General features: G+C 42.1%; 1 protein-coding gene across 1 annotated transcript in view; it reads left to right on the plus strand.

Annotated features, from left to right (window-relative positions):
• plxna1b (plexin A1b) overlaps nucleotides 1-25,158 on the plus strand; it is a 197,687-nt gene that overhangs the window by 40,229 nt on the left and 132,300 nt on the right. Inside the window, 1 exon segment of the mRNA XM_083938601.1 lies at nucleotides 12,475-12,657. Within this exon segment, the coding sequence (XP_083794727.1) occupies nucleotides 12,475-12,657 (183 nt within the window).

Below are 25,158 nucleotides of genomic sequence, written 5' to 3' on the forward strand. Positions count from 1 at the left end.
AGGAATAATACTTCCATATTTCGCTCCGTGCGTTTGCTTTTTCAACATATAGGGCGGTCGGCAGGAGCACTCGGGCCACTGTCAGCCATGTCTGTCTCGCTCAGGTGACATATCACCATGAAACCACGACCACTCTGGCTGCAGACAGAGATGAAGCAGAGAGGAGCTGCACACAGACACAAGTTCATAAAGTACAGATACTAATAAATCGTTTTTAACGACTGGGTACCGCGGTACCTTTCTACTATCGGTACACCATGCACTACAACAACACTACATTGTTGTATATGTTATATGTATGTTTATGGGTACAGTGAGATTGTGGCTGTATCTCCGTAAAGAAAATTGTTTGGACGCCCATGTGTTTGTGTGTCTGTTTTGTCCCTGAGTTTTATTAGTGAACCCCTGACCTCCCCAGTTTGAGATTGGATCAATACTTAAACATTTAGAGAGTGAGACTGAGACTGAGAATGAGATATGATAGGATAGGAAGAGTGAGATGCCAAAGCAAGGTACAGGAGAGAGTAAGGGAATTTGAAGGATGCTGTTGAGAAGATGAGAGAAACAGAGTGAGTGTTATAGGACAGACAGAAAAATGGGGTGAGAGAGAGAGAGAGGGGGATAAATGCAGCAAAGAACTGCAGGTCGGAGTCGAACACGCGGCTGCTACCTTGAGGACCTTCAGCCTCTTTACATAGGGCGGCTTCTCTAACCACTCTAAACCAGCCCCTGTACGCCGCAATTTGAAACACACAATAACAAAACAGCACTCTGCAGGCCAGATGGAGAATGAAGATATAATCCCTGTTACACCAGCAATACACCGTATATTGAAGACCAATCGAGAAGAACTTCTACATGGTTCTGGTCGTCTTCTGGGTGATAAGTAGATCCAAGATGGCGCCACGGACGGCTGCCTCGGCGCTTAGCTCCGCAGTTCCTTGTTTGTTTTTGTTTTTTTGTTGCGTTTTAAGTTGTCCTTCCGTGATCCGGTACACTCGGGAGGAAGTTTTACAGTATGGACAGTCTACCGGACACAATTTTCCAACATTTTTCACCTATTCAACAAAGATATTTATAACAGCCTAGTCACTTTACTTTACACACTTATTTTATCTTTCTATTTTAAATTTCTCATATTTCCTTGTTAACCTATTTTTAATGTTACCTCTATTTTTTATCTTAAATTATTGTTCTGTGTTGTTCTGTTATTGTTCTGTTATTGTTCTGTAAATGTTATTGTTATTGTTATGTTTAGGTTTGTCCTGTTAAATGTTTGGAAACTGTGAGCAAAGCATAAGCCGGAGTCAAATTCTCTGTATGTCCAACATACTTAGCAATAAACCTGATTCTGATTCTGATTCTGATTCTGATTCTCATAGATTGTGAGTGGAAATAGGAATAGACTGAGCAAATGACATGAAGGTAGATTGAGACTGAGAGAAGGAAAAACAGCCAAGGAGAGGGCAGCACGCCTTTTACAGCCAGAGTGTGCTCGAAGGAGAGGCTGTGATTCACTCACGGAGAGAAGAGGAGGATGAGAGGAAGAGTGATAGCCCTAGAAATCTTTTCGCCACCTCTGCCAAGAACAGCAGGAGAAGAGGGCGGATGACAGAAAGAGGGGAGAGAGAAAGAGGGAGGAGAGAAGAGGGTGATTGAACGCTGGCTGCTGCACAAATAATATCGGTGTCCGTCACCTGGTCACCACACTGTCCTCCTCAGCAGCACGGCTCTCTGTCATGTCAAGTGTGTGTGTGTGTGTGTGTGTGTGTGTGTGTGTGTGTGTGTGTGTGTGTGTGTGTGTGTGTGTGTGTGTGTGTGTGTGTGTGTGTGTGTGTGTGTGTGTGTGTGTGTGTGTGTGTGTGTGTGTGTGTGTGTGTGTGTGTGTGTGTGTGTGTGTGTGTGTGTGTGTGTGTGTGTGTGTGTTGGCTCGTTTGACAGGGCGTGTATATTTTAGAGTAGGCGCTATTATACGAAGGACTCAGGAACACAGCAAACTCTTTTGCTTTTTATGAAATATCACAGAATTAATGGAGGTGTCCTTCAGTTGGAGAAAGTCAGGGGATCTTTTTGCTTAGGGGTCATGTTGCAAAATATAAGTCATCACATTAAATGTTGATTTCCAGCAGTTTTTCTCCACGGCAAGCAAAACATTAAGCTAGCCAGCTGTAACCTTTTAGGTTGTTAGAAAACACTCAGTTATAGAAAGTCAAGGGAAAGTCATGGGATTGAACACCAGCGCAGCACAAGGAACCATGGTCACATTAGCTTTTAGTCTAGCTCAATACAGTGCTGGAATAAAGCCTGACATCCAGCGCGTGGCCAGATTCTGGCTTTCTCTCTCCCCTTCCACTGTCTGTATGTTATTGTTCTCAAAATCCCTTTGCTACAGGACATAACAACCTCTGAGACAGCAACCTACATTTACATTCTATGTATCAAATCTGAGTTTGCAGTTGCAGGATTAAAAGAACATATAAACAGACTCTGTCTCGCTGGACTCTTAGGGCGCACTCACACTGTCCTTCCGCACCGGACCAAAACCGTTTTTTCAGCTAAAGCCTAGTGCGTTTGAGCAGTGTGAGTGCACCCGCTCCGTGCATAACTGCGGACAGCGGGCCGTCTACGGCCCGTCTGAGAGAGGTGGGCTTTTGTAGAGCGTGTTTGCACATGCACGAGCGCGCGCACGTGTACGAGCACGATGCCTACGGCGGTCCTGGCGTCCTTTATGTCCGCCTGTTCGGACATAGAAATTAGAAGGACGGACCATGCGCGGACATTTAACAACAACAACAATGGTGGCGAAAGGTTCACGTTGGTGTGATGCAGAGGTGGAGTGTTTACTGCAGATTTGGTCGGATGAAAATATTCAAAAACAAGATGCACAAAAACTCCGAGGTCTATGGAAAGATTTGTAAACAAAGAGACGCATCGCGATGAAGTCAATCAATGCGTGTGCCGTGTTACGGCGTGATGACGTATGGTTAGCGAGAAGCATTTGCGCGAGGCCCAGGCAGTGTGAGTACAAACGGGCCTGGGGCGCGGGGGGAGAGGGTGGGGGGACAAGTACCCTAAAGCAGGGGGCACATGTGTCATTTCATCATTTTTAACATGTTTTTAGTTTTTATTTATTATTATTTATCACTGCATCCGGAGCTTAGCTGCAACTGCATTTGAAATTGCTTATTTAGTTCATGCAGAGTAATGAAAACAGACAAATCCTGACCAGTCCCTGTACCCGTGTGATGATCATTGGGGGAAAAAAAAGAAGAAAAACTTGGCTTGGACTTTCCTTTTTTCCTCACTAGAAGCTCCACTGCACCACATGAGGTTCATATCTGACAAAGACTATTCAAAATGTCAAGCTGCTTTCTCTCGATCACCAGATGGATGAGAAGGTTTTGAACTTTGTCACAACCCAAAGCATCAGTCAATCGGAGATCAATCATAGAACAAAAAGAGTCAGTCTCAAGCATTCATATTTTTGATGCTGCAGAGGCCAGCTGTTGCACGACCATCAGTGTCAAAGGTGAGATTTTATGCCAAACCTGAAATAATAATGAAGCGATCACTTGTGTTCTCTTAGTTATTCCAATTTTGGTAGCCTGTTAGTGATAGTGCTCATTGCTGTGATATTTCTGCAAGGCATTACTTGCGAGGCAGCGTGGGTGGTGCTATGATCTGTTTTTGTTCAAGCAAAAATACATGTTTAATGTAAGTTTTTATTTTTAATTAGATTTGAGATTAAGAGTTGAGCGTAAAGACTATTGTGTCATATACTAAACTATGTAGTTTAGGTTCATTTCAAACAAACTGATATTGCTGCTGCTGGAGCTAGTTATCAGGGTACTGCAAGTGTGTGTGTGTGTGTGTGTGTGTGTGTGTGTTGATGTGTGTATGTAGTCGGGGTAGCTGCTAAGAGAAACATGGTTATCAGAGTAAGTAACGTCCTGTGGTGAGCTACACCCTGGAGATTGATTACAGCAGTATAGCAGATGCAAATGTAACGTTATAACCCATCCTTTTACCTATGGCAGATAAGAACACACTGTAGGAGAATATTTTTCAGACTCACTGAACTGAATGCGGTAGAGCACTTAATGAGTTCTCTTTTTTCCCCCAGGGTCCTGTATTCTTTATTAGATTTAGTTCTCTTGTTTTGTTTAAATGTATTGTTTATTTGTGGAAATTTAGACAAAAAAATTATAATTAAATATAATTTTTCTCTGCTGTTAGGCGTTCCAACAAAAAATCTGAATGTCATAAGCTCTCATAAAGTAAACGGAGCAGATTTTCATTGCTTGTTACAGAAAAAAGAAAGTGTAATTGGCCAGCTCCTCACCTTATTAAATCCGTCATTATGAATATCATCTAATGAAGTTAATTCACTTGTAGTCTTTGTAAAACACAGTCCTATTTCTGCAGACCTAATCTAAAAGGATGTGCCAGCAAATGCGTTTAAGTAATTAGACCTGATTAATTGAGCCAGAGTTGATGTGCGGAGTTAATTGAAAGTCTAAATGAGTTGATCTAGGAGACACCGATTGGGCAGGTTGTCTTTAACGTTATTGGTACTAATGGGTTAAAATATTTGGTGATTTGATTGACATTTGTTCATTTGTACACAGGATAGACTTTTGATGGCGTTATGTGTGAACTAACAATTTCACACCCACTCTGTGCTCAAGTGTCGCTCTTATCCCGTTATTAAAGGACAATAAAAAACCTTTTGGAAAAGACCCCATGCAGACTGTGTGAGCTACTTAATTCTCTCTCTCTCTCTCTCTCTCTCTCTCTCTCTCTCTCTCTCTCTCTCTCTCTCTCTCTCTCTCTCTCTGTCTCTCTCTGAGTAGTGTTTAGCTCAACAAATCCCCATCTCTAGCACCCCTCTAATGATACTAATTGTCAGTGTAATTATGTATTGATCTGCACTGTATGTGGGTGGTGTGATGCATACATCGTTATCAGGAGTAATCAGAGAATGTGGGACAAGGGTTGTATTGCACATGCTAATAGTCTCTCTGTGTTTGTTTTCTTTAAAGGTCCTATATTATAAAAAGTTAGTGTCTTTTTTATATATAAAGCAAGCAGGAGTGCAATATTAATAATGTGAAAGTATTAAAACACTCAATCTACAGAGAAATGGACACAGTCCGTTGTTAGGAACTGTGCCTTTTAAATGAGCCGTCAGGACTTCTGTATGGTTGTGATGTCACAACTATACTATATATAGGTATAAAGTGCTGCTGCTGTCATTCCCCAGCTACAATGAGAGTGCAGATGCAGAAGTCCTGGTAACACTGACCAATCAGAGCAGACTGGGACTTTTCAGGAGGGGGGCTTAAAGAGACAGGTGCTAAAACAGAGCGTTTCAGACAGAGAGAGAATACAGAAAAAATAATGTTCTAGTAGAGACCCAGAATACAAGTATGATTCCGCCAATGAGCATAATATGGGATCATTTAAGTTTCTTTTTAAATGCAAACATCTGCTTACAGCTTTACTAATTGGTTCCCATGGTGAGCTACTTTAAATAATCATTTTCCAGTCATACATTTGCTGTTTCTGTGTTCTGTGAGAAGTGAATAACTACTCTCTTCAAACATTACTTTGGTTCCTACATTACATTTGGATGTTTCTTTATATAACCAGGTGGGTAATAGTGGACCCAGTAGACTGTTGAATTGTATTACTTGAACTTTAATTTGGTTCACATTAATGATATATGTTTTAACTGATGCTTATTATCTAATATGCAGTACAGGTACCATTTGAATTTCTTAAAATATATTTTTATTTGTAAAACCTATAAATCTGCTGAACCACTGCCACTGCTGGTCACTGAGCATCTTCATCAGAGTAGTCAGAGGTCAAGTACTTTGCTCAAGGGCACCTGTGGTGTTTGATAATGCAGAGAAGAAGTTTGTTTGTTTACTTTCCTCATCGACATTGCTCAGCTGGTTTTGGGTCTTTTGATTAACAACCCTCTTCTTGTTGATCAGCCTGTATTTGTGTATTTCTTCCTGTAGATACTCCATATAGCATCCATCCATTTTTCCTCCTCTGTCTCTCATATTCAGTTGGACTGCGGTCTAAACATGTGGTGACAGCTTTTGGAAGCAGCTCTCTGAATAGGTGCCCACTCCTTGAGGTTTCACTGTCTGCCTGGAGTGCACTCAACATAGAAATGACTACCCTGCAACCCATGAATATGGAATTAATACAGTCATCTTTTTTCCTAAATTATTGATCAGTTCTGGATCCCATAGCATATTCTAGAAAACAGATACTGCAACTTGGAAGGAAACAACTCATAGATTGTAAATAGTCTGGGAAAAAAACATTTCTTCCTCATATTGTTTTTCCGTAAACCCTTCTTGTCTTCAGTTTTAAATCATCAGCCTGTAGAAACACTCTACCTTTCCCTAAAGATGTTGTTAATGCATCATGCATTTTGTCTAACACCTTTGAGACAGTCAAACACTGTCTCCATGGAGCCAATAGCATCACAGCTGACGTCAGGGATGAGCCTTATGAGACTTTAATGTCTTGTTATCATAAACCCAGACGTTGTTTTAGAGATGTTTGTCTTGTGTTTGTTTTTACATTCATGCTCTATATATACGTTTGTGTCGTGTGCAGTGCTTACTGAACCTTTGGGATTAGGCTGTTAATTGGCACAAGGCAGTGATTATCTGTAGGTTTAATGAATTGAAATAATTAACAAATTTAAAATTACAAAACTAACTGCCATAACTTTGGGGTTTATATAATGTCTTAAAAGTTTGGAAATGCTTCAGAATTAGAATCAGAAATATTTAAATGTATAAATTCATTATAATTGCTTAATTATAATGGATCGGAGCTAGAATGACTGGCATGGGCGTCAAAATAAAAACAAAAAACATAGCAGTCTGGGTTATTCTACAGTTACAGCTGTTGAGTCCTGGTGTCAGTGCTGTACGAAGAGATTTCAGAGTAAGCTAATATCATGAGGCCAGCAATTCATTGTGTGTGTGTGTGTGTGTGTGTGTGTGTGTGTGTGTGTGTGTGTGTGTGTGTGTGTGTGTGTGTGTGTGTGTGTGTGTGTGTGTGTGTGTGTGTGTGTGTGTGTGTGTGTGTGTGTGTGTGTGTGTGTGTGTGTGTGTGTGTGTGTGTGTGTGTGTGTGTGTGTGTGTGTGTGTGTGTGTGTACTGTGGAAAAACCTTTATTATCTGATATGGAAACAATGTGCAAGGCTGCAGAGAAACAGCTCCTTTGGTTGTTGTTGCCAGATCATTTACGTTTACAGCCGTCCACTTCTCTTTTACATCTTTCCTGTTCTCACAAACACACATACACACACACACACGCACGTTATGTTTGAGACTCAAGTAAAGAAAGAGGCTTCTTTTCCACTTCTTCTCTGACACGCAGTTACGTACACAACACATATGTTTGCACAAACATGCATGCACAACTTCACACACAGATGAATTGCAGGCCTTTCTTACAACCACGCTATAAGCATTAATACCATCCACTTCTGTCCTTTGCTCTTATGTCCTCTCCACTCCTTTCCAATGTATTTTTTAAATAGTTTTTTCTGCACAAACAAACAAGGTGCCTGTTAATGCAATGTGCTGCCCTATGAATTCATGTTGCCAGATGAATGAGTGTTTTTGAGTTTGCCATACATGTTTTCCTTCCACCTTAATGACCATAATTCACAGCAGTGTATTCAAACAACAACACTGTGTCCCTGTACACAAGCCCATATGGTATTCTGCGGTTTCCATACGTTTTTCTGACTCAAGGTCACTATTGACAAATTCCACTTGAGATCGGTGTAATTTGTGCCCAGACATATTTTCTTGACATAATTCGTCAAAGAAATAGCAATCATAGCGGAATGATTATTCACCCATTTCCTTCATTACAACCAACACACGTCTGTAACCACTCAGTGTTATTGTGCACACACGTTTGGTGAAGGACTATATTTCATCGTTCTCCGGTGTATAGTGGCTGAAGTGGCTACACCCAGGGGAAACCACCACAGTTGTGGCTGTTAGCCAATGACACGTGTGACCACCCCTCTCAGTTTATATATATATATATATACAATTGTTTTTTTGTGTGTGTGTGTGTGCGCGTTTCTCTTTGTATGTGTGCAATTCTCATAATTGTATCAGCAGTGTCTAAGTGACATATTTCTCTGTGAACTTGACTATTAGTTGACAGCTCACATGTACTTTACACAAGTATAATGCTTTATCCTCATTACTTTGCACAGATGCCAAATTCTCGAGATAAGGAGATGTGATAATTGCATTCACATGTCACTCGAACATCCATCTTGTCAGGCGCCAAGTAATGCATTTGTGTTCTGGGTTAGAAGTCAACTGGTCATCAGCATCCTGTGAGGAGCTACTGGCAGTTGAGTGTTGAGGGGGGGCAAGAGAGGCGACCAAGGTTAGCTAAGGTGCTGCAGTAGCATCAGTTTTTCAAAACTGGAGAGTTTTTCTTCACTGAGAGAAGAGAATGGTCAAAAAAATGTTTACTCTTTTCTCCTGAATCATTTAGGTGAGAGTTTGATCGGCAGATGGTTCATCAAATCACCTTTTGTTAAAGCACCTGCCCTTTCCAGATCAGTTTCTAATGACGCCTTCTCAGATGTTTCTGTGTAAAAAACCACCAGATGAGTCAGGTTATCACTCTGTATATTTAACATTTTCAAAATGTGCTGCATATCCATATTTATATTCTGTCAATTTGGATATGTAGCAGAGCTTTAATGATTTGTTGATTAATCATTCGGCAGAATATTAATAATTAACTATTTGATCATCAATTACTTAAAATAAGAGAAATTCACTGGTTACACTGCACAAGTGAATATTTTAAATTTCACATGCTGAGAAGATTTGGCTTTTGGACTGTAGGTTAGATAAAACAAGTATTTTAAGATGTTACTTAATTTGTGATGGGTATTTTTTTTACTGTTTTCTTACATTTTATAACCAGAGCTATGGATTGGTAGTTTAATAAATAATGAAAAAAGCTTTAGTTGCAAATTGCAACCCTCATATGCAATGTACAAATGTATAATCATTTTAAATAAAAACCTACTTCTTTATGAAATAAGAGATTAGAAGTGATTAGAATAGTGGTAGTGGGAAAAAGCATCATTAGCTCCTGTTTTCAGTGTTGACACACCCATACTTCCTTTTTGTGTGGGAGTGGGTCTTAAGAAGAAAAGACAAAGCCCCAGTGAACTGCAAATCCACAAATTCGTTCCACGCCACATGCACGCTGTGAAAAACCACAACAAGAAACCTCTTCTGCATTTGTAAGAACATGCTGCCAAAGTCAGTGGAAGGTTGTTGGCTTAACTCTTTCATCCCTGACGGAGTCGTGGGTCTTTGAAAACACTGCAGAACGTTAAACACGGTCCCAACACTCCAGCCAATAACGCTGCAGAGACCACAGAGTGGAATATTCTTTCCATACAGAATATCAGCTCCAATTCACGTGGGGATCTTTTAGTGCCTTAAATTGCAGAACCAACATAAGAATGTAGCTGCCATTAAAATGTTTTCCAACCCCAAGGGAAACGCCTTTTATTTCATGCTGATCTATGCTGTTTAAACCTTCCAGATCTGCAAGAATGCTATACCACCTTTAGCCTCCAGTACCACAGAGAGACTTACATAGGCTACAGTGTGTGTGCGCATTATGTTTGTAGTGGTGTGTGTTAACCCTAATGGACTCTTGGGGCTTCTGTATGCAGTATTTTCGACAGTGAGTCTCTTTTTATAGGATGGATTAACCCTTTTAACTTTTTTTTCTTAGGCCGTGACGACATTGGATTGCTTGTGTGTAGGTGTGTGTGTGTGGCGGGGGTCTCTCTGTGTGTGTGTGTGTGTGTGTGTGTGTGTGTGTGTGTGTGTGTTTGTCAGACGCCTTTGTTCCAAGAGAAGAAATTGCCCCCTAGCCATTAGTTTTTACAAAAGGAAGTTGTTTCAGGTAATGGCTGAGTGTGTTCCTGTCTCTCACTTTCTTAAACACACACACACACACACACACACACACACACACACACACACACACACACACACACACACACACACACACACACACACACACACACACACAAACACACACACACACACACACACACACACACACACACACACACACACACACACACACACACACACACACACACACACACACACACACACACACACACTGACACACTCTCATTCAATGAATTTCTTTTTTTCTTTGCCTTTACCGTGTGACATCACTGTGCAAAGGAAGAAAAGGGAAACACGAAAGAGCAAGCTCTTTGTTAACTCCAGTTGATAGCCTTGCCCTACCACCCTGCACACACTCGCATCACTACACTCTTCGAAGAACATAATGCAGGTCCATTCCAGACTAAAACATAACTTGTAGTTTTCAAAGTAAAATGGGGTCAGCAGTGTTTACAAACATCTCCGTTTAAGGGGATCAAAGTACTGATTGGCACGCAGCAACGCCCATGGCAACAGGACTTCAGTAGTAGGCGTAAACATAGCAAAAGTTATGCATTTAAAATGAAAACATAGTAGTGTGGATGTTGTCTGCCTCGTCGAGCAGGGTTGGATAAAGAGGGAGACAGAGCGATTAGACAAGAAGGGATGGATGGACGAAGTTAGAAAAAGACAGCGAGGGGATATTGATGTGGGCTCAGTTACTGTATCAGCTAGAAAGGAGATGGTGAAAAAGAGTGAGAAAGTAGAAAAGGGCAGTAAAACGGGTTATTGACATGAGCTGAGCTGCAAGCAATTTAGGCAGATCGGGAGGGAGAAAGTGAGGGAGGGCGGGTGTTATCCTTTCTCCTGTGTGGATCAATCAGATGATGTAGTGATAAGTCTGTGGATTACACCGCCATTTACACACTCCCATAGTGTGTGTGTGTGTGTGTGTGTGTGTGTGTGTGTGTGTGTGTGTGTGTGTGTGTGTGTGTGTGTGTGTGTGTGTGTGTGTGTGTGTGTGTGTGTGTGTGTGTGTGTGTGTGTGTGTGTGTGTGTGTGTGTGTGTGTGTGTGTGTGTGTGTGTGTGTGTGTGCGCCACTCTGTTGGCTCTGGTTGACAAACAGTGATGCCCATTCAGTTCCACACTTTAGCCGTCGGTTAGAAACCTTGAGTCTGACACACACATGCCTGCACTCTCACACTCAAACACATTTGGTCCCAGTCAAAAACAGTATTGCTAAAGCATAATCCAAAATGTACTTTTTTTTTTTAAAAGATTATTTTTTTTGACAGTTTTCCAAGCCTTTTTTACACAGGACAGATATGAAATGGGTTCTCTGACCATTCAGCCATCGGCCGCCCACAGAATGTACTTATTAACATACAAAGGTTTTTTTTAATCTAACCTTGGGCTAGGAGATATTTCTTTCATTATCTATTGTAATGATTATTTTGAGTTAGTTGATAAATCATAAAAAACTTTCCCAAGTTGATGTCTTTAAAGTGCTCATTTTGTGAAAAACCCAAAGATGATAATACAAAACGGAGAGAAATGGGAAATTCTCACATTTAAGAAACTGGGAAAGTTAATATTGGACATGTGAGTGATCTCAAAGTTATTGTTTCTTGCACTTTAACCCTACTTCATTTTAGGGAACTCATTATGCTCAGTGGTGTGTGTGTGCGTGTGCGTGTGCGTGTGCGTGTGCGTGTGCGTGTGTGTGTGTGTGTGTGTGTGTGTTGATTGGTTAAGGCCTCATATGGGTCAGCGGATTGCTTGGGGCGATGGGCCCCTCGTGACACGGGAATGCTGCAGATATTGTCACATGGTCACCAGCATTACCGCCATGTCACCGCCATGACCCAACGCTGTACAATATGCTGAAGGTTTTTCACGGTGGGAGTCTGTTTATGAATGGCTTATGTTTGGTTTGCTGAACATGTACGATAATAAAGTAAAAGCATTGAAATAAGATGACACACCTAATACGTATGGCAGTACTCCTGCTTTGATATAGCAACAAGTAACAAATAGACTTTTAGACGGCTCTGCTCCTTTCAAGATTTTATTTGAGGGACGTCCTTGGAAATCTCCAGGCTAAGATGCTTGTTGTCTCAGGCTTGATACAGACCTTTGTTATATTTACTTCTCTGCTCTCTCTTAATCTCCTCTTCTCTCTATACTTTAAACTGTTAAACACAAAAACAATTCTTCAAAATATAAAAAAGGACATTAATAAAGTGCACAAGATAAAATAGACTTTGTGGCATTTTAGAACATCCTAATGCACAATTGACACACTACACCTGACTGACAACCAATCACCCAAGCGTCTTCCGATACTTTTGAATTTTTTAAGCCACAACATGAATATTATAAAATCTAATCCTTAGGGTGAGAATTTAATTTTGCAACAATTTTATTCTTATATCAAGCGTCTTGATGGTTGTCTTTTCTTCCTTCCTCCAGCCGCTGCAGATAGACGATAACTTCTGTGGGCAGGACTTTAACCAGCCTCTGGGTGGAACCAGCACCATTGAGGGCACCCCGCTCTTTATCGACAAAGATGATGGGATGACCTCAGTTGCGGCGTACGACTATCGCGGCAACACTGTGGCTTTTGTTGGAACCCGAAATGGCAAACTGAAGAAGGTAGGAATGATCCCGCCCGTTTTGACTTTTTATGCGTGTAAGACATTTTTCTTTTTCCATTTAAATGGAATTTGGCTGGTTTGATTAGGTTGTTCTTGTTGTCTTTTTTTCATTTAGTTTGATTTCAAGCGCAGTAGTTAAAAGGAAATTGCCTGTCAATTCTATGTTCTATTCTATTCTATTTGCTCATCATTGAAAGGGCATTTAGAGAAAGAGATGCAACTCGTTTAGTGTCATTTTTTCTGTTCTAAGCAATGAGTAGCTTTTCAGCCAGTGGTAATTGTTCACTTAAGGAACTGTATGCTTGCAGCTTAACCAATGAACATTTACCCATGCGCTCTGCAGCTTCTTTTTACACTAAGATTAAATGCAGTAAACTCCACTTTTCTTGCTCGTGGCTATTTCTAACAGGACCTTCAAGTGCCGCTTTAAAACATGTTCGTTTATCAAGCAATTTAAAGCAAGTTTGTGGCTACTCCCGTCATTGATTGTCATGTTAGTCACGTCACACATAAAATGTTATTGCTGTATCCCAACGCCACGTACCGCCTCGCCTCTAATTTTAAGAGCTCGCCTTCAATCAATCCAACGGCTATGACTGGTGAATGGCTTTTTCTCTCTGGTCAGCTGTGGAGTGTGGGCTAATTCAGATGGGTAGATGGAGGGTAGGACGGAGGGATAGAGCAGTGATGGATGGATAGATTGACTTTTAATCTTCAAAGTCTGACTTTTAGATAAACTTTTCTTTCGGAGAGCAGTGTAGGAGTGAATTTCTTAATGATTTTTTGTTTTTGATTTGGACACTCGCAGTTTGGGGTTTGTGTCAACATCAGACATGTATTTTGACCACGCTGATGCAGCTGTTCTACCCTCTTGTGGAGGAACAAGTAAGCCCCTCGCTGAAACAGTGTTAACTGTACATTAAAGCTGGGGTTGGCAGTATATTTATGGTGATGTTGGGCAAAAAATCCATAATAATCTTTGATCATATTGGAATTCTAGTGTCCTTAGAAAAAAATAGATATCTGCACCTCCTCTTGGCTCTGTTTTCAGACTTTAGAAAATCTAGCTTGTGACGGGAGACTTTGGCCAATCGCAGGTAATTTCAGAAAAAGAGAGAGAGTGTGCTCCTATTGGCTCAGGACAGAGAGGGGAGAGGGAGAGCTGCACAAAGAGGTCTCACTCTGATTCAATTTCTGTTGTTTTCTTTTTTTTTACATACTGCAGCTTTAATGTGACAATTGTGATGAAGATATTCTTGGTTGACATGACAATTGCACGTTAGATGTACATGGTTACAATGCCATAATTACAATTCTGTCGATGTAACATGCTTGTGTGCAGCCTGGGTACTCGTTACTATGTGTCATGTATTCACGTGCATGCTAGGTATCCAGTCTATAGACGATGGAGCTCTCGGGGTAAATGGTACCTCATTAGAATTCACCCCGTTTCCCGCTGCACTGCTGAAGACCTGTCATCCATTCAATATTATGAATGTATAATCAGCCTGTGTGTTTGTGTGCTTTTAATGCTCGTTTGTGTATGCACGCAGTGTTTGTGTGTTTGTCACTCACAGTACGCATAATAATGTGTACGCCTGTGATGGCATGGATTTGTTTGTGTGTGTGTGTGTGTGTGTGTGTGCGTGTGCGTGCGCGTGTTTATGAGGAAGCGAGACAACAAATAATACGGTGTTGACTAAGATTCAGCACTGCATTTGTCAAAGTGACACCCATTCACTTAGCTTGGCAGTAGTCCCTTTATTTATTTAGCTGTCGTCACATGTCCTCTTTCTGTGCGTGTGCGTGTGCACGTGCGTGTGTGTGTGTGTCCTAAAAGAGACTCACAACAGTGCCGGAAAAAAAATGTACAGTAAGGGGGAATCTGAAACAAAAGGCACAGTAATAAAGAAACGGATGATGAAAAAAGGCGGAAAAAGAGCAACTGAATTAGTAGCTTGTGATAAGAGATTATTCCTCTGATCTGGCAGGCGTCCGTCCTCTCCGTTTTTGTGGCTAATTGTGATTTTACATGTGTGCTTATTATCCTATCAGTAAAATAAGATGCTTGAGTCATCAGGATCTGTTTCTACAAAAGTGTGTTTTTAGCTTTTGACAGTTGGTCAGACCAGACCAGACCAGACCATGATGCCATGATGGAGATTGTTCCCCTGGAGAACACAGGCTTTGAATGCTGTTTATATAGCTGTGCCTGAGGGTGCGTATGGGAGAGAGGAGTAGAAACAGGAAGAGTATTGGTAGGATTGATGACTGTGCTAAAATAAGGCAGCTTTCTAGTGTGTTTTTACGTCTTACTTTGAGAGTGGGAGGATTTGCAGAATTTGAAAAAGCCAAAGCACTGTGTTTGCAGGTACAGAAATAATGGGGAAATCTGTATTATGATGGCTATATGGTTAGAAATAAACTACCAGTGTGTGCTAAATGGATCATTTTATTTATCTGGCTCCTGGAAGATGTTTCTGTTTAAGGTAACATCATTTTACCTGAAGCATCTCTTTATTCCTCATTTTGGCCTGACTTGAAGTGCTTTTATATTGTGTGTTATCTCTACTCATTCTATTTTTAACCAACCCTAACGCTTAAGGTTGTCCAGAGCAGCAAGACGGTGGCACAAACAATGTGTTTAATGCACTAATGAAGTCCCTCTGTGCTCTGTAGGCCTCACATACACTCACACAGGGGAAGCTTTTACTAATGAGTCCCGGTTTGAAGGGGCAAAGATGGGAGAGATACAGGGAGATGAAGGGAGATAGATAGATAGATAGATAGAAAGATGGGAGCAGAGAAAAGCAAGAGGAGGCGAGAAGGAAGTGATGAAGAGAGGTGACGTCCACTGGTGTGATTAACTAATTCCAGCGGTCATCTGGATACCGCTGTGGACAAGGACACAGCGGCGGTCTGGCCATCAGCTGTACTTAATATTTAGGATTAAATGCCTCCATTCCCTGTTACATTATTTCTGTCTACTTGGCTCGGCAAGTCATTTTGTGCCCCTGTTCATCTGTCAGCACACCAGCTTTACATACGGCATGATAGCTCACTCTTTTTCTCTGCTTTTTGTGTCTCCGCTGTCTGTTTTGTAAAGCAGTCAGCAGATGGACGTTTAGGCGAAGCTCGGGGGGATTCCCTCAGCCACCTCTGCACTTTAAGGCACTGTTGAGCATTGACAATGAAAGGTCTCTCACCATGACCCACACATGCTTGCACACATACACAATCTCAATAGGTGGTCTGAGGACACCAGACAAAAGAGGGCATCCTAGTCGATAATCCAATACCTGTTGTAAGTGCTTGTTTTTGAAACTGCACACACATTTACACACAAACACACGTTAGGATTCCTCAGCTGCGCCCTCCATCGGGGGACTGATTTGAGCCATCTGCTGCTTGTATATAGCCAGTGTGCCAGGTGGTGGGAGCCCTCAGTGCCCGCTGTGTGCCTATTGTGGCCGTGCTAGGCTCAGGTGGGTGCAGTAGGAAGTAGCTGCCATTCATCTGACCAAGGCATCAATGAAGCAAACACAAGGCATCTCATAGCAGGAGCAGTCCGTTCCAACATAACACTTAAAAATGATGGCAAGCGTAACAAAAACAAAAGTATACTGGAAAAGTAAGACCGTAAAAAGTTAATTGATTAGCGTGAATGTCTTTTCAACCAAAAGATAAGATGATCGACCTCTACAACAGCCAGAGTGTTTCTCTAAACGTGTTAGCATTGGTTCTGTTGAGGTGTCCTTGAGCAAGAACATGAGCTCCCTATCAGCTCTGCCATCTTAAAAGATGAGAGAAAGATGACACCAGCCAAGCAGCTACAATCTACATTGAATGATGGGTGGAATTTGATGTGTAATCTCTCTAAGACATGATGGATGATGGACTCTTGACGGTTTCGGTCACGACTATTATTTGATCAAAATTTGACAACTATTTTAGTATAGTATCAAAATATAATTAATATCAGTATAATTAAATACTTGCTGCAGCTAGTTGACCATTAAAGCTGTTTCGGTGTGATCTTTTACACCCAAAGTGTTTTTTATAGTAGCTACATTAGTCATGTGGCATTCTAGGGGTCAATAACAAATGACAGTTTGACGTTTATAAGTTTATATTACTGTGTGGAGTCACTGATGTATTCCACTGGGACTGCCGGTGTCACTATCAAGAGACCATGTCACGGCTTAATTGACTGATGATTGTTATCATACTGGTGCATAATGCTGCCCTGTCAATCCCCCCCCCCCCCTGTGTGTGTGTGTGTGTGTGTGTGTGTGTGTGTGTGTGTATGTGTATGTGTATGTGTATGTGTATGTATGTGTGTGTGTGTGTGTGTGTGTGTGTGTGTGTGTGTGTGTGTGTGTGTGTGTGTGTGTGTGTGTGTGTGTGTGTGTGTGTGTGTGTGTGTGTGTGTGTGTGTGTGTGTGTGTGTGTGTGCATATAAATGTCTGTGTCCACCAGAACCCCACCCAAAAGGGAAACAAATAAACACTGTGTCAACACACCAATAATATTTAACCAGTAGATGTAGTCCGCAAGGAGGGATGAAATGTATGTTAACTTGTTCTCTCACTGTTATGATATGTGTGGTATCTCTCTGCTCGAAAATATGGGGACTTTGTAGTTTGTTCCTTGGCGCGTTAGTGTGTGTGTGTGGGGTGGGGGGGTTGGGGGTTGTGTCATCAATAGGCTCAGCCAGCCACGGAACGAGTTGTATGGCCCAGGCAGCAGCACAGAAGCTGGCTTTGTGCAGGCAGTTGGTAGCCCTCGGTCATTAGTTCACACAACTGCGTGCGGTCACGCAATTGCAGAACGGATGAGAAAGTGATGGGGGGGTATGGAGATGTTGGGATGATGAAAGGGATCAGATTCAGTAGAGGAAATAAAGGTTAAGACCAGGCGCTCAAGACAAAACAGATATTTATACATTGCATTTAACACTGAGTTTTTCAACTTAATTAAGCTCTTTCCCAGAGCACCATCCCTCATCCAATCTTATCAGGATGTTCCCAAATTAACAGCAAAATGTGTCATTTTCTGCAGTTGCTTCCTCTCTCTCTCTCTCTACTGACAGCACAGCTTTTAAATGGCAATTTCGGATTACATACAGCTCTGTTAAGCCATAATGTGAGTGTGACAAACCAAGCATGTACAGTATATATCTTTCACCACTCTTAGTGCCCTCTCTTAGCATGCAACTTAGCATGAAATCAACTCAATCAAATGAACTAGCCGGTGGGCCAGCTAGCTTTCTGTACAGAGGACAATGTCGCCCGCCTGTGCGATCCTACCCAGGATGACTACAGCACACAGGGCTACCACAGGTGGACTCTGGGTAACCTAGAGTCCATGTGTATAGATCTGTGCAGGAAACACTGCATGCATATGGGTGTGTCCTTCTCAGGATATGTGGATATCAGTTGATTCTCATCATTGCCAGCCTGAATCTTGAGTCTTGAGCACATGGTCAATTCAGTATTTAGAGTGTCATTGCACCATTGTGAATACAAGGTGCAGGTGTGACTTCATGCCTCAGGTGCTTCCAACTCTGCTATTATCGGTGTGTGAGAAACAGCCATATAGGTTGTTGGATATAATAGGTTTAAAGAATGTCTGAAAGGCATCCATAACTCTCACTCTAACTCAAATAGCCACTGTAAAACTACTGTTATGAATTACTAAATAGAATCATCCATTGCTTCTTCACGTCGCCTCTCTCCGCTTCTGTTCGCTCTCTCATTTTCTCCGTTTCATCTGCTGCTCACATATTCTCTTTCCGCTCTGTATGTCGGTCTTCTTCTGTGATCAAAGGTTCCTCTTCCTGATAACAGTTGAGCGTTTGTGTGTGTGTGTGTGTGTGTGTGTGTGTGTGTGTGTGTGTGTGTGTGTGTGTGTGTGTGTGTGTGTGTGTGTGTGTGTGTGTGTGTGTGTGTGTGTGTGTGTGTGTGTGTGTGTGTGTGTGTGTGTGTGTGTGTGTGTGTGTGTGTGTGTGTGTGTGTGTGTGTGTGTGTGTGTGTGTGTGTGTGTGTGTGTGATCACGATTTTTCTCTAATCATTTTCTCTCATTAAAGAGGAGGGCAGAATTCGCACACATACACAAAGAGTGCTCGCATAGAAATGTTCATACATGTTAGTGGTTAGCATATGCACACTTTCACGTCTTAGATAATGGTTTGTAGCGCTTTTTGTAAGGGTAGACTGTAATGAGGGGTCTTCTTAAAAGATTTAATGGCACCCCCTCTCCTACAGACACACACACACACACACACACACACACACACACACACACACACACACACACACACACACACACACACACACACACACACACACACACACACACACACACACACACACACACACACACACACACGCAAATCCATCTACTCCTTCTCATTAAACCAGTGTCTCTCCACACACTCCACACCGAATCTTACCTATATTGTAGAAAGTACAATGTTCATGTCTTTTTTATGATAAATCAAGTTGAGGTGCTATATAAATACTGCAAAAGTATCAAAATCAGAAACACTTGTATTCAGAAACTGTGTCTTTAAATGCCCGTCAGAACTTCTATACAGTTGTGATGTGACAACTATACTATATTAAGGTAGAAAGTGCTGCTACAGTGAAGTTACAGTCATTCCCTGGCTGCAATGACGGTGCAGAGTGCAGATATGGAAGACCTGGAAATGCTGACCAATCAGAGACTGGGCTTTTTTTGGGAGGGGGGCTTAAAGAGACAGTGTTTCAGACAGAGGATGAATACAGGTACAATTAGACAGACAGTACGGGAAAAAATAATGTGAATACCTCTTCGATAAACACGCTCTTTAAAGGTCACACCAGTACAGTGAAATAAGCTCCACGTTTTAAAAAGATACATGGAGTCACATTGCATTATTTTCTGTTAAGAAAACAGAACATTAAAGTATGCAAACATGTTCTAGTAGAAACACAAAATACAAGTATGAATATGACTGTGCATAATATGTCCCCCTTTACAGGAAACTATCAGATGCTGCAGGTTGATCGTACTCTGCAAATCTTAACAAATGTCTCTTCTTAAACGTAGCACCAACTATTACTAAGTAATTTCCCCAGTGCATGGCGAAATCTTCAAAGCTAATCAATTTTAAAGCGCAGCACAAGTTACAGTGGGCTCCTATGTTAGCTAATGCCATTGATGAAAGCAGTCCAGACCTTAATAATCTCAGTGCTAATGCACTTCAGCCCGGTTCAACAGCGTGTGACTGCACGGCACTCGTTCACTACCTTGTCGTTCCCATCCTAATTCACTACTACTAGGGGTTAATGAGGCAAAGTGAAGAGTAGATGAGAGAGGGAAAGAAAGTCGGGAGAAAAGAGAGACAGAGGGAAAAGAAAGAGCAAGAGAGATGAATAATAAATGTAGCATGCTAGAATCCATTTTTAAGGGAAGATTAGAAGAGTCTGGATGCGAGCTGAGATGCTTACATGATCCAAGTGAGGACGAGGCCAGACTGTTTCTAGGTCATCTCCATTAGACATCTAGGGGTAGAACATCAAAGAATCCCTGTTTTTCATATCATATATATATATATATATATATATATATATATATATATATATATATATATGATGAGATGATATATATACAGTATATGCACAAAGTTACATGCCTTTTACTTTTTTAGTATTTCAGGCAATTTTACTCTCATTTGTTATATAATGCTGTTTTGAGGAAAAGTTACTGTCTTTAAGTTTATTTCTTATCAGCCAAAGATCACACAGCAAATTTTCATTGGGGTGGACATGCATAGCTTTGTGCATACCAACGGATTCTGCCAACAGCATACCTGGTGGATGATGCATTGCCAAGGCTCCATGGGCACACACACACACACACACACACACACACACACACACACACACACACACACACACACACACACACACACACACACACACACACACACACACACACACACACACACACACACACACACACACACACACACACACACACACACTGACACCAGAAGGGATGTCATATAACAAGCCAAAATGAGCACATTCATGCAGGTATATACTAACTTGGACACAAATTAGGGCAACGTTTGATGGTGACACAGCATCCAAGTGGTAAGGCATGAGTGGCACAGCGGGCATAGATTACCTTTGGCTCACAGTGGATGTATCTTACATACAGGCACACACACTCGCACAACGTCTCACACACTAATTTCCTTGCAATTAAGCCCGGCTGCCCACAGTATATGCCTTGGCTTAGAAAGGACTGTCTTAAAATGGTTGTACAACTCTCCACGATCCCTTTACAGCCATACATGGAAGCTACATAACCCTTTAGCCACAAAGCGGCAAGAATGATCATCTGATTACTGAGAGATATTTGCATACACTTGCATAGAAGTGGGACTTTTAATGAAACAAGGTACATCACTATTGTTCCCTTAAATCTATGTAAAACAGGATGCAAGAAGCTTCTTCATCTTCATTATACCGAATGATCAGTGTAAATATGTGAGCTACTATTAAATTAGCTAATCTACTGTGAAGAATGCAGATAGCACTTGATACACACGCACAATCTCCTATGGGAAGCGACTGTAGTGGGCTTATCAGATTACCATTTGCTAAGCTAATAGATTTTTAATAGATTGTTTTTGATTAGTTCCTCTGATTTAGTGACGTTAAGATGATTAACGTTTGTGTGTATATAAGCAAATACACATTTCACCCACAAACATTTGCATACAGTGCATTATTAGTTAACAGAGAATGCGATTAAGGGGATAAATGTTTTGTTTGTTGCTTACAAGTGTGTCCTCACATGGCTATCATATGCTTTGGGAGCATTTCAAGGCCACGATGTTTGAGCTGGGTTCAATTTAATCTCTCTCTCTCTCTCTCTCTCTCTCTCTCTCTCTCTGTCTCTCTCTCTCTTTCTCTCTCTCTCTCTCTCTCTCTCTCTCTCTCTCTCTCTCTCACACACTCACTCACTCACTCACCCACAAACACATACACACTCACTCACTCACACACACACACACACACACACACACACACACACACACACACACACACACACACACACACACACACACACACACACACACACACACACACACACACACACACACACACACACACACACACACACACACACACACACACACAACCACACACACACATAAACACACCCTTGATAGACACATACATACAACTCCCAATGCAACAGCTCCCTTTTTTCATCCTTCTCACACAGCGTGGTGGCGTCTCCCGCCGTCTAACTAATTACACCCTCGCCCTACATCCCCCCAAGGGAAAAGCTTGTGCCTGGAGCCTTTTCACAATGTTAGCTGGCTTGGTGACTTGCCCCCAGCCTGCCCGTCTTTAGCCTGCTTGCCTCCTGACCACTGCTAGCCATATTGCACTGACCCTGTGGCTAATCCTGTTAGCATGAGAGTTGGTGATAGCCAAGCGGAAAGCCAACTCCCCCATGTCAGTCTAATACCCTCTGGCTAATCTTGTAGCATAACAGTTGGCTAAAGTGAACTCACTTCAGATTCTTTGGCTCGTTTGTTATTAGTTCTTTGTGTGCAGGGCAGTAAGTCCACTCTAATTATTAAGTTGAGAATTAATTTAGTGCTAATTAAGAGGAGTAAGTTGTTCCAGCAATGGCTTAGGTTCTTGGTTTTAGCGTAAGTGGAGCTAGCAAAGAAACGGCTAATGGCTCCATTATTGGTGCAGCTGACCTTGTGGCTTTAGCATTTCCATCTGCTAAGCCCTTAAAAATGAATAATTAGGCATTTAAGAGGAGGCTCACTGAGCACTGAGTGTTATTCACTGTCTTGCTTATTTCTTTTTCACCACCTTTATTTTTTATTTCCCTACATTCCTCCTTCTCCTCTCCCCGACACAGAGAGAGAACTCATCGTCTCCTCTTCATGGTAAAATATTTATCCATCCTTTCCTTTGGTTGAGATGTTTCAAACTGATGGAGGCTTTAATTAGTCATGTATGCATCTATCTCTCTTCTCCCTGTCTGTCTCTTGTTCCCCATTCAGCTCTATTCTCTTTCACCCAGCCCCTCTGTTTTTCTCTCTTTGATTTACTCACAACCCTGCTACTCTCTTTCTGCTCCTCTCTTTTCTCCATGGAATTAGTCATTAGCTGACTGACTGAGTTGATTGCATCTATTCCCTAGGCTAGCATTTGTTTGTGCATTTTCTTTCTTTCCCTCCCTTAGCCATTCCTCTTTTTCACTCCCTCCCTTGCTACCCATCCACTCTCTCCCAACTCAGTCTTTCTCTTTCTCCTCCCCTCTTATTCTCACTTCCCCTACTGTACCTACTTTACACCCACCCGCCTTCTTTTCCCCACACCGTCTCTCCCATAACATGGTCGTGGCCACAAATACCGCTTTGGGTTGCTGAATTAGAACGCCAAGGTACACAGACACTCCCCACAGTCTCCTCCATACCTTCTCTATATCCTTAATTGCACAGTACCCTTCTAAATTGGCTAACACCAATTAAGCCCTCACTACTGTATTTAATTGGTAATTTAGATTGGCTACTGCTTGAATGCAGCGTCTCCCTGGAAATGGTTCACTTTGCCTCCGCCAGCACATGTGGCCATTTCTGTGACAGTTTTCCCTGTGGGTTTTACAATGGCCTGGCCAGCTACTGACACTGCCAAGATGGAGGTGTGTGTGTGTGTGTGTGTGTGTTTGTGTGTTTGTTTGTGTGTTTGTGTGTGTGTGTGTGTGTGTGTGTGTGTGTGTGTGTGTGTGTGTGTGTGTGTGTGTGTGTGTGTGTGTGTGTGTGTGTGTGTGTGTGTGTGTGTGTGTGTGTGTGTGTGTGTGTGACGGAGATATTCTCCTCTGTCTACCCTTCCCTCTCTGCCACATATCCCTGCAACCACCCTCACACCCCTCTTCTTTTCCACTCCGCTTACCATGTGTTGCTGGTGGATTAAGCTAATTAAAGCACCACAAACAGGGTCCCCAGAGAGAGGGTGCATACACACACACATTTACACACAAACATCATTAACAGATGCAAGCACACAGGCACACTCCATAGGAAAACATGAAGGAAACATGTGAACATGTACACATACATACAAATCTGCAGGAGCTGCAGCAGTAGATAGTGTTTGCATGGACAGCATACATTACAGTGGTCATTCCTACCACAGTCAAAGCACCATGCTAAATACTATATAGACCTCTTTCTTGCAATGTAAGCCAGCTAAAAATAATCTTCAGTGGATTTCAATGGATTTCTGTGGAGATTGAATTATTTGTCATTAGTGAAGAGCTCAGTTCAAGTCCAAGTAACCCTCCTGTTTGATGCTAACCTTGCATCTTCAGCCTGTATTTGCTTCAAGCTTCAGCTTAAGGACTCCCAGCTATGTGTTTCATCCATAAGAGCCTTGTGCTGTCTATTTATGGGTCACTGGTAAGGAACTATTGGCCCAGAAATAACACCAGACCCTCTCACTTAAACCCTAGTGTGTGTGTGTGCGCGTGTGTGTGCGTGTGCGTGTGCGTGTGTGCGTGTGTGTGTGTGTGTGTGTGTGTGTGTGTGCGCGTGTGCGCGTGCGTGTGTGTGCGTGTGTGCGTGTGTGTGTGTGTGTGTGTGTGTGTGTGTGTGTGTTTACATGATTTGAGCCTATACAGTTGAAAGTTTGTGTAGTGTGGCAGTTAGAGTATTTGTTAGACCTGGTTGTCGGTCAGTCAGTGTGGGAGCCATCACGCCCTACCGCCAGTTTTCATGTCTGACAAGTCTGACTACACACTGAAGCTTGAATTTGCAACATGAAAATGTCAGAGACAAAAGAGAAATGGGCTGAAAAGATGAAAGAAATAGCCAAGGTCGGAAGCAACCCCTTCATCCTGTCAAAGAGAAAGAAAGGAAGAGAGGGAACGCTGTGTCACTTGGTAGGAATTCCTGCCGGATGTTTCTGCTTTCAGGATATTGGCTGTGTCTCTGGAAATCTGCCTGCATCCAGGGAAACCTATTGGATTACTGATAACCTTGGAATGGATAGGGCCACCACAGAGGGTGTGTATAAGAAAAGGAGGGGGAGAAAGTGATGAGTGCGTGGGACTTCTCCCTCAGCTTGCCTCACTCTTCTTTTCCCTTTTGCTTTCTGCGCTTTCTATCTCTCAATTGCCCCGCCATTGTATTCCCTTGTAGTTAAATCAATGACGGGTCTGACGTTAAATATGAGTATACCTTTGGCTTTCATTGTTCCCTCTAAATTGTATTTGTCCTCCCGTGCTGTGGTGAGGGTATGGCTTCCGACTGCCCCCGTGAGAGACCTTTTTTATTACAGTGCAGAAGATATCAAAGGGGTTTGAGTACACAACAATAAACAGTCACACCCGAGCACACACAAGCACACACCCAATAATACGGCTCCAATAACATAGGGGTCTTTACTACAAGTTGTCTCCAAATCCCCCAGT

The sequence above is a fragment of the Echiichthys vipera genome, assembly GCF_963691815.1.
Source record: "Echiichthys vipera genome assembly, chromosome: X".
NCBI lineage: Eukaryota > Metazoa > Chordata > Actinopteri > Perciformes > Trachinidae > Echiichthys > Echiichthys vipera.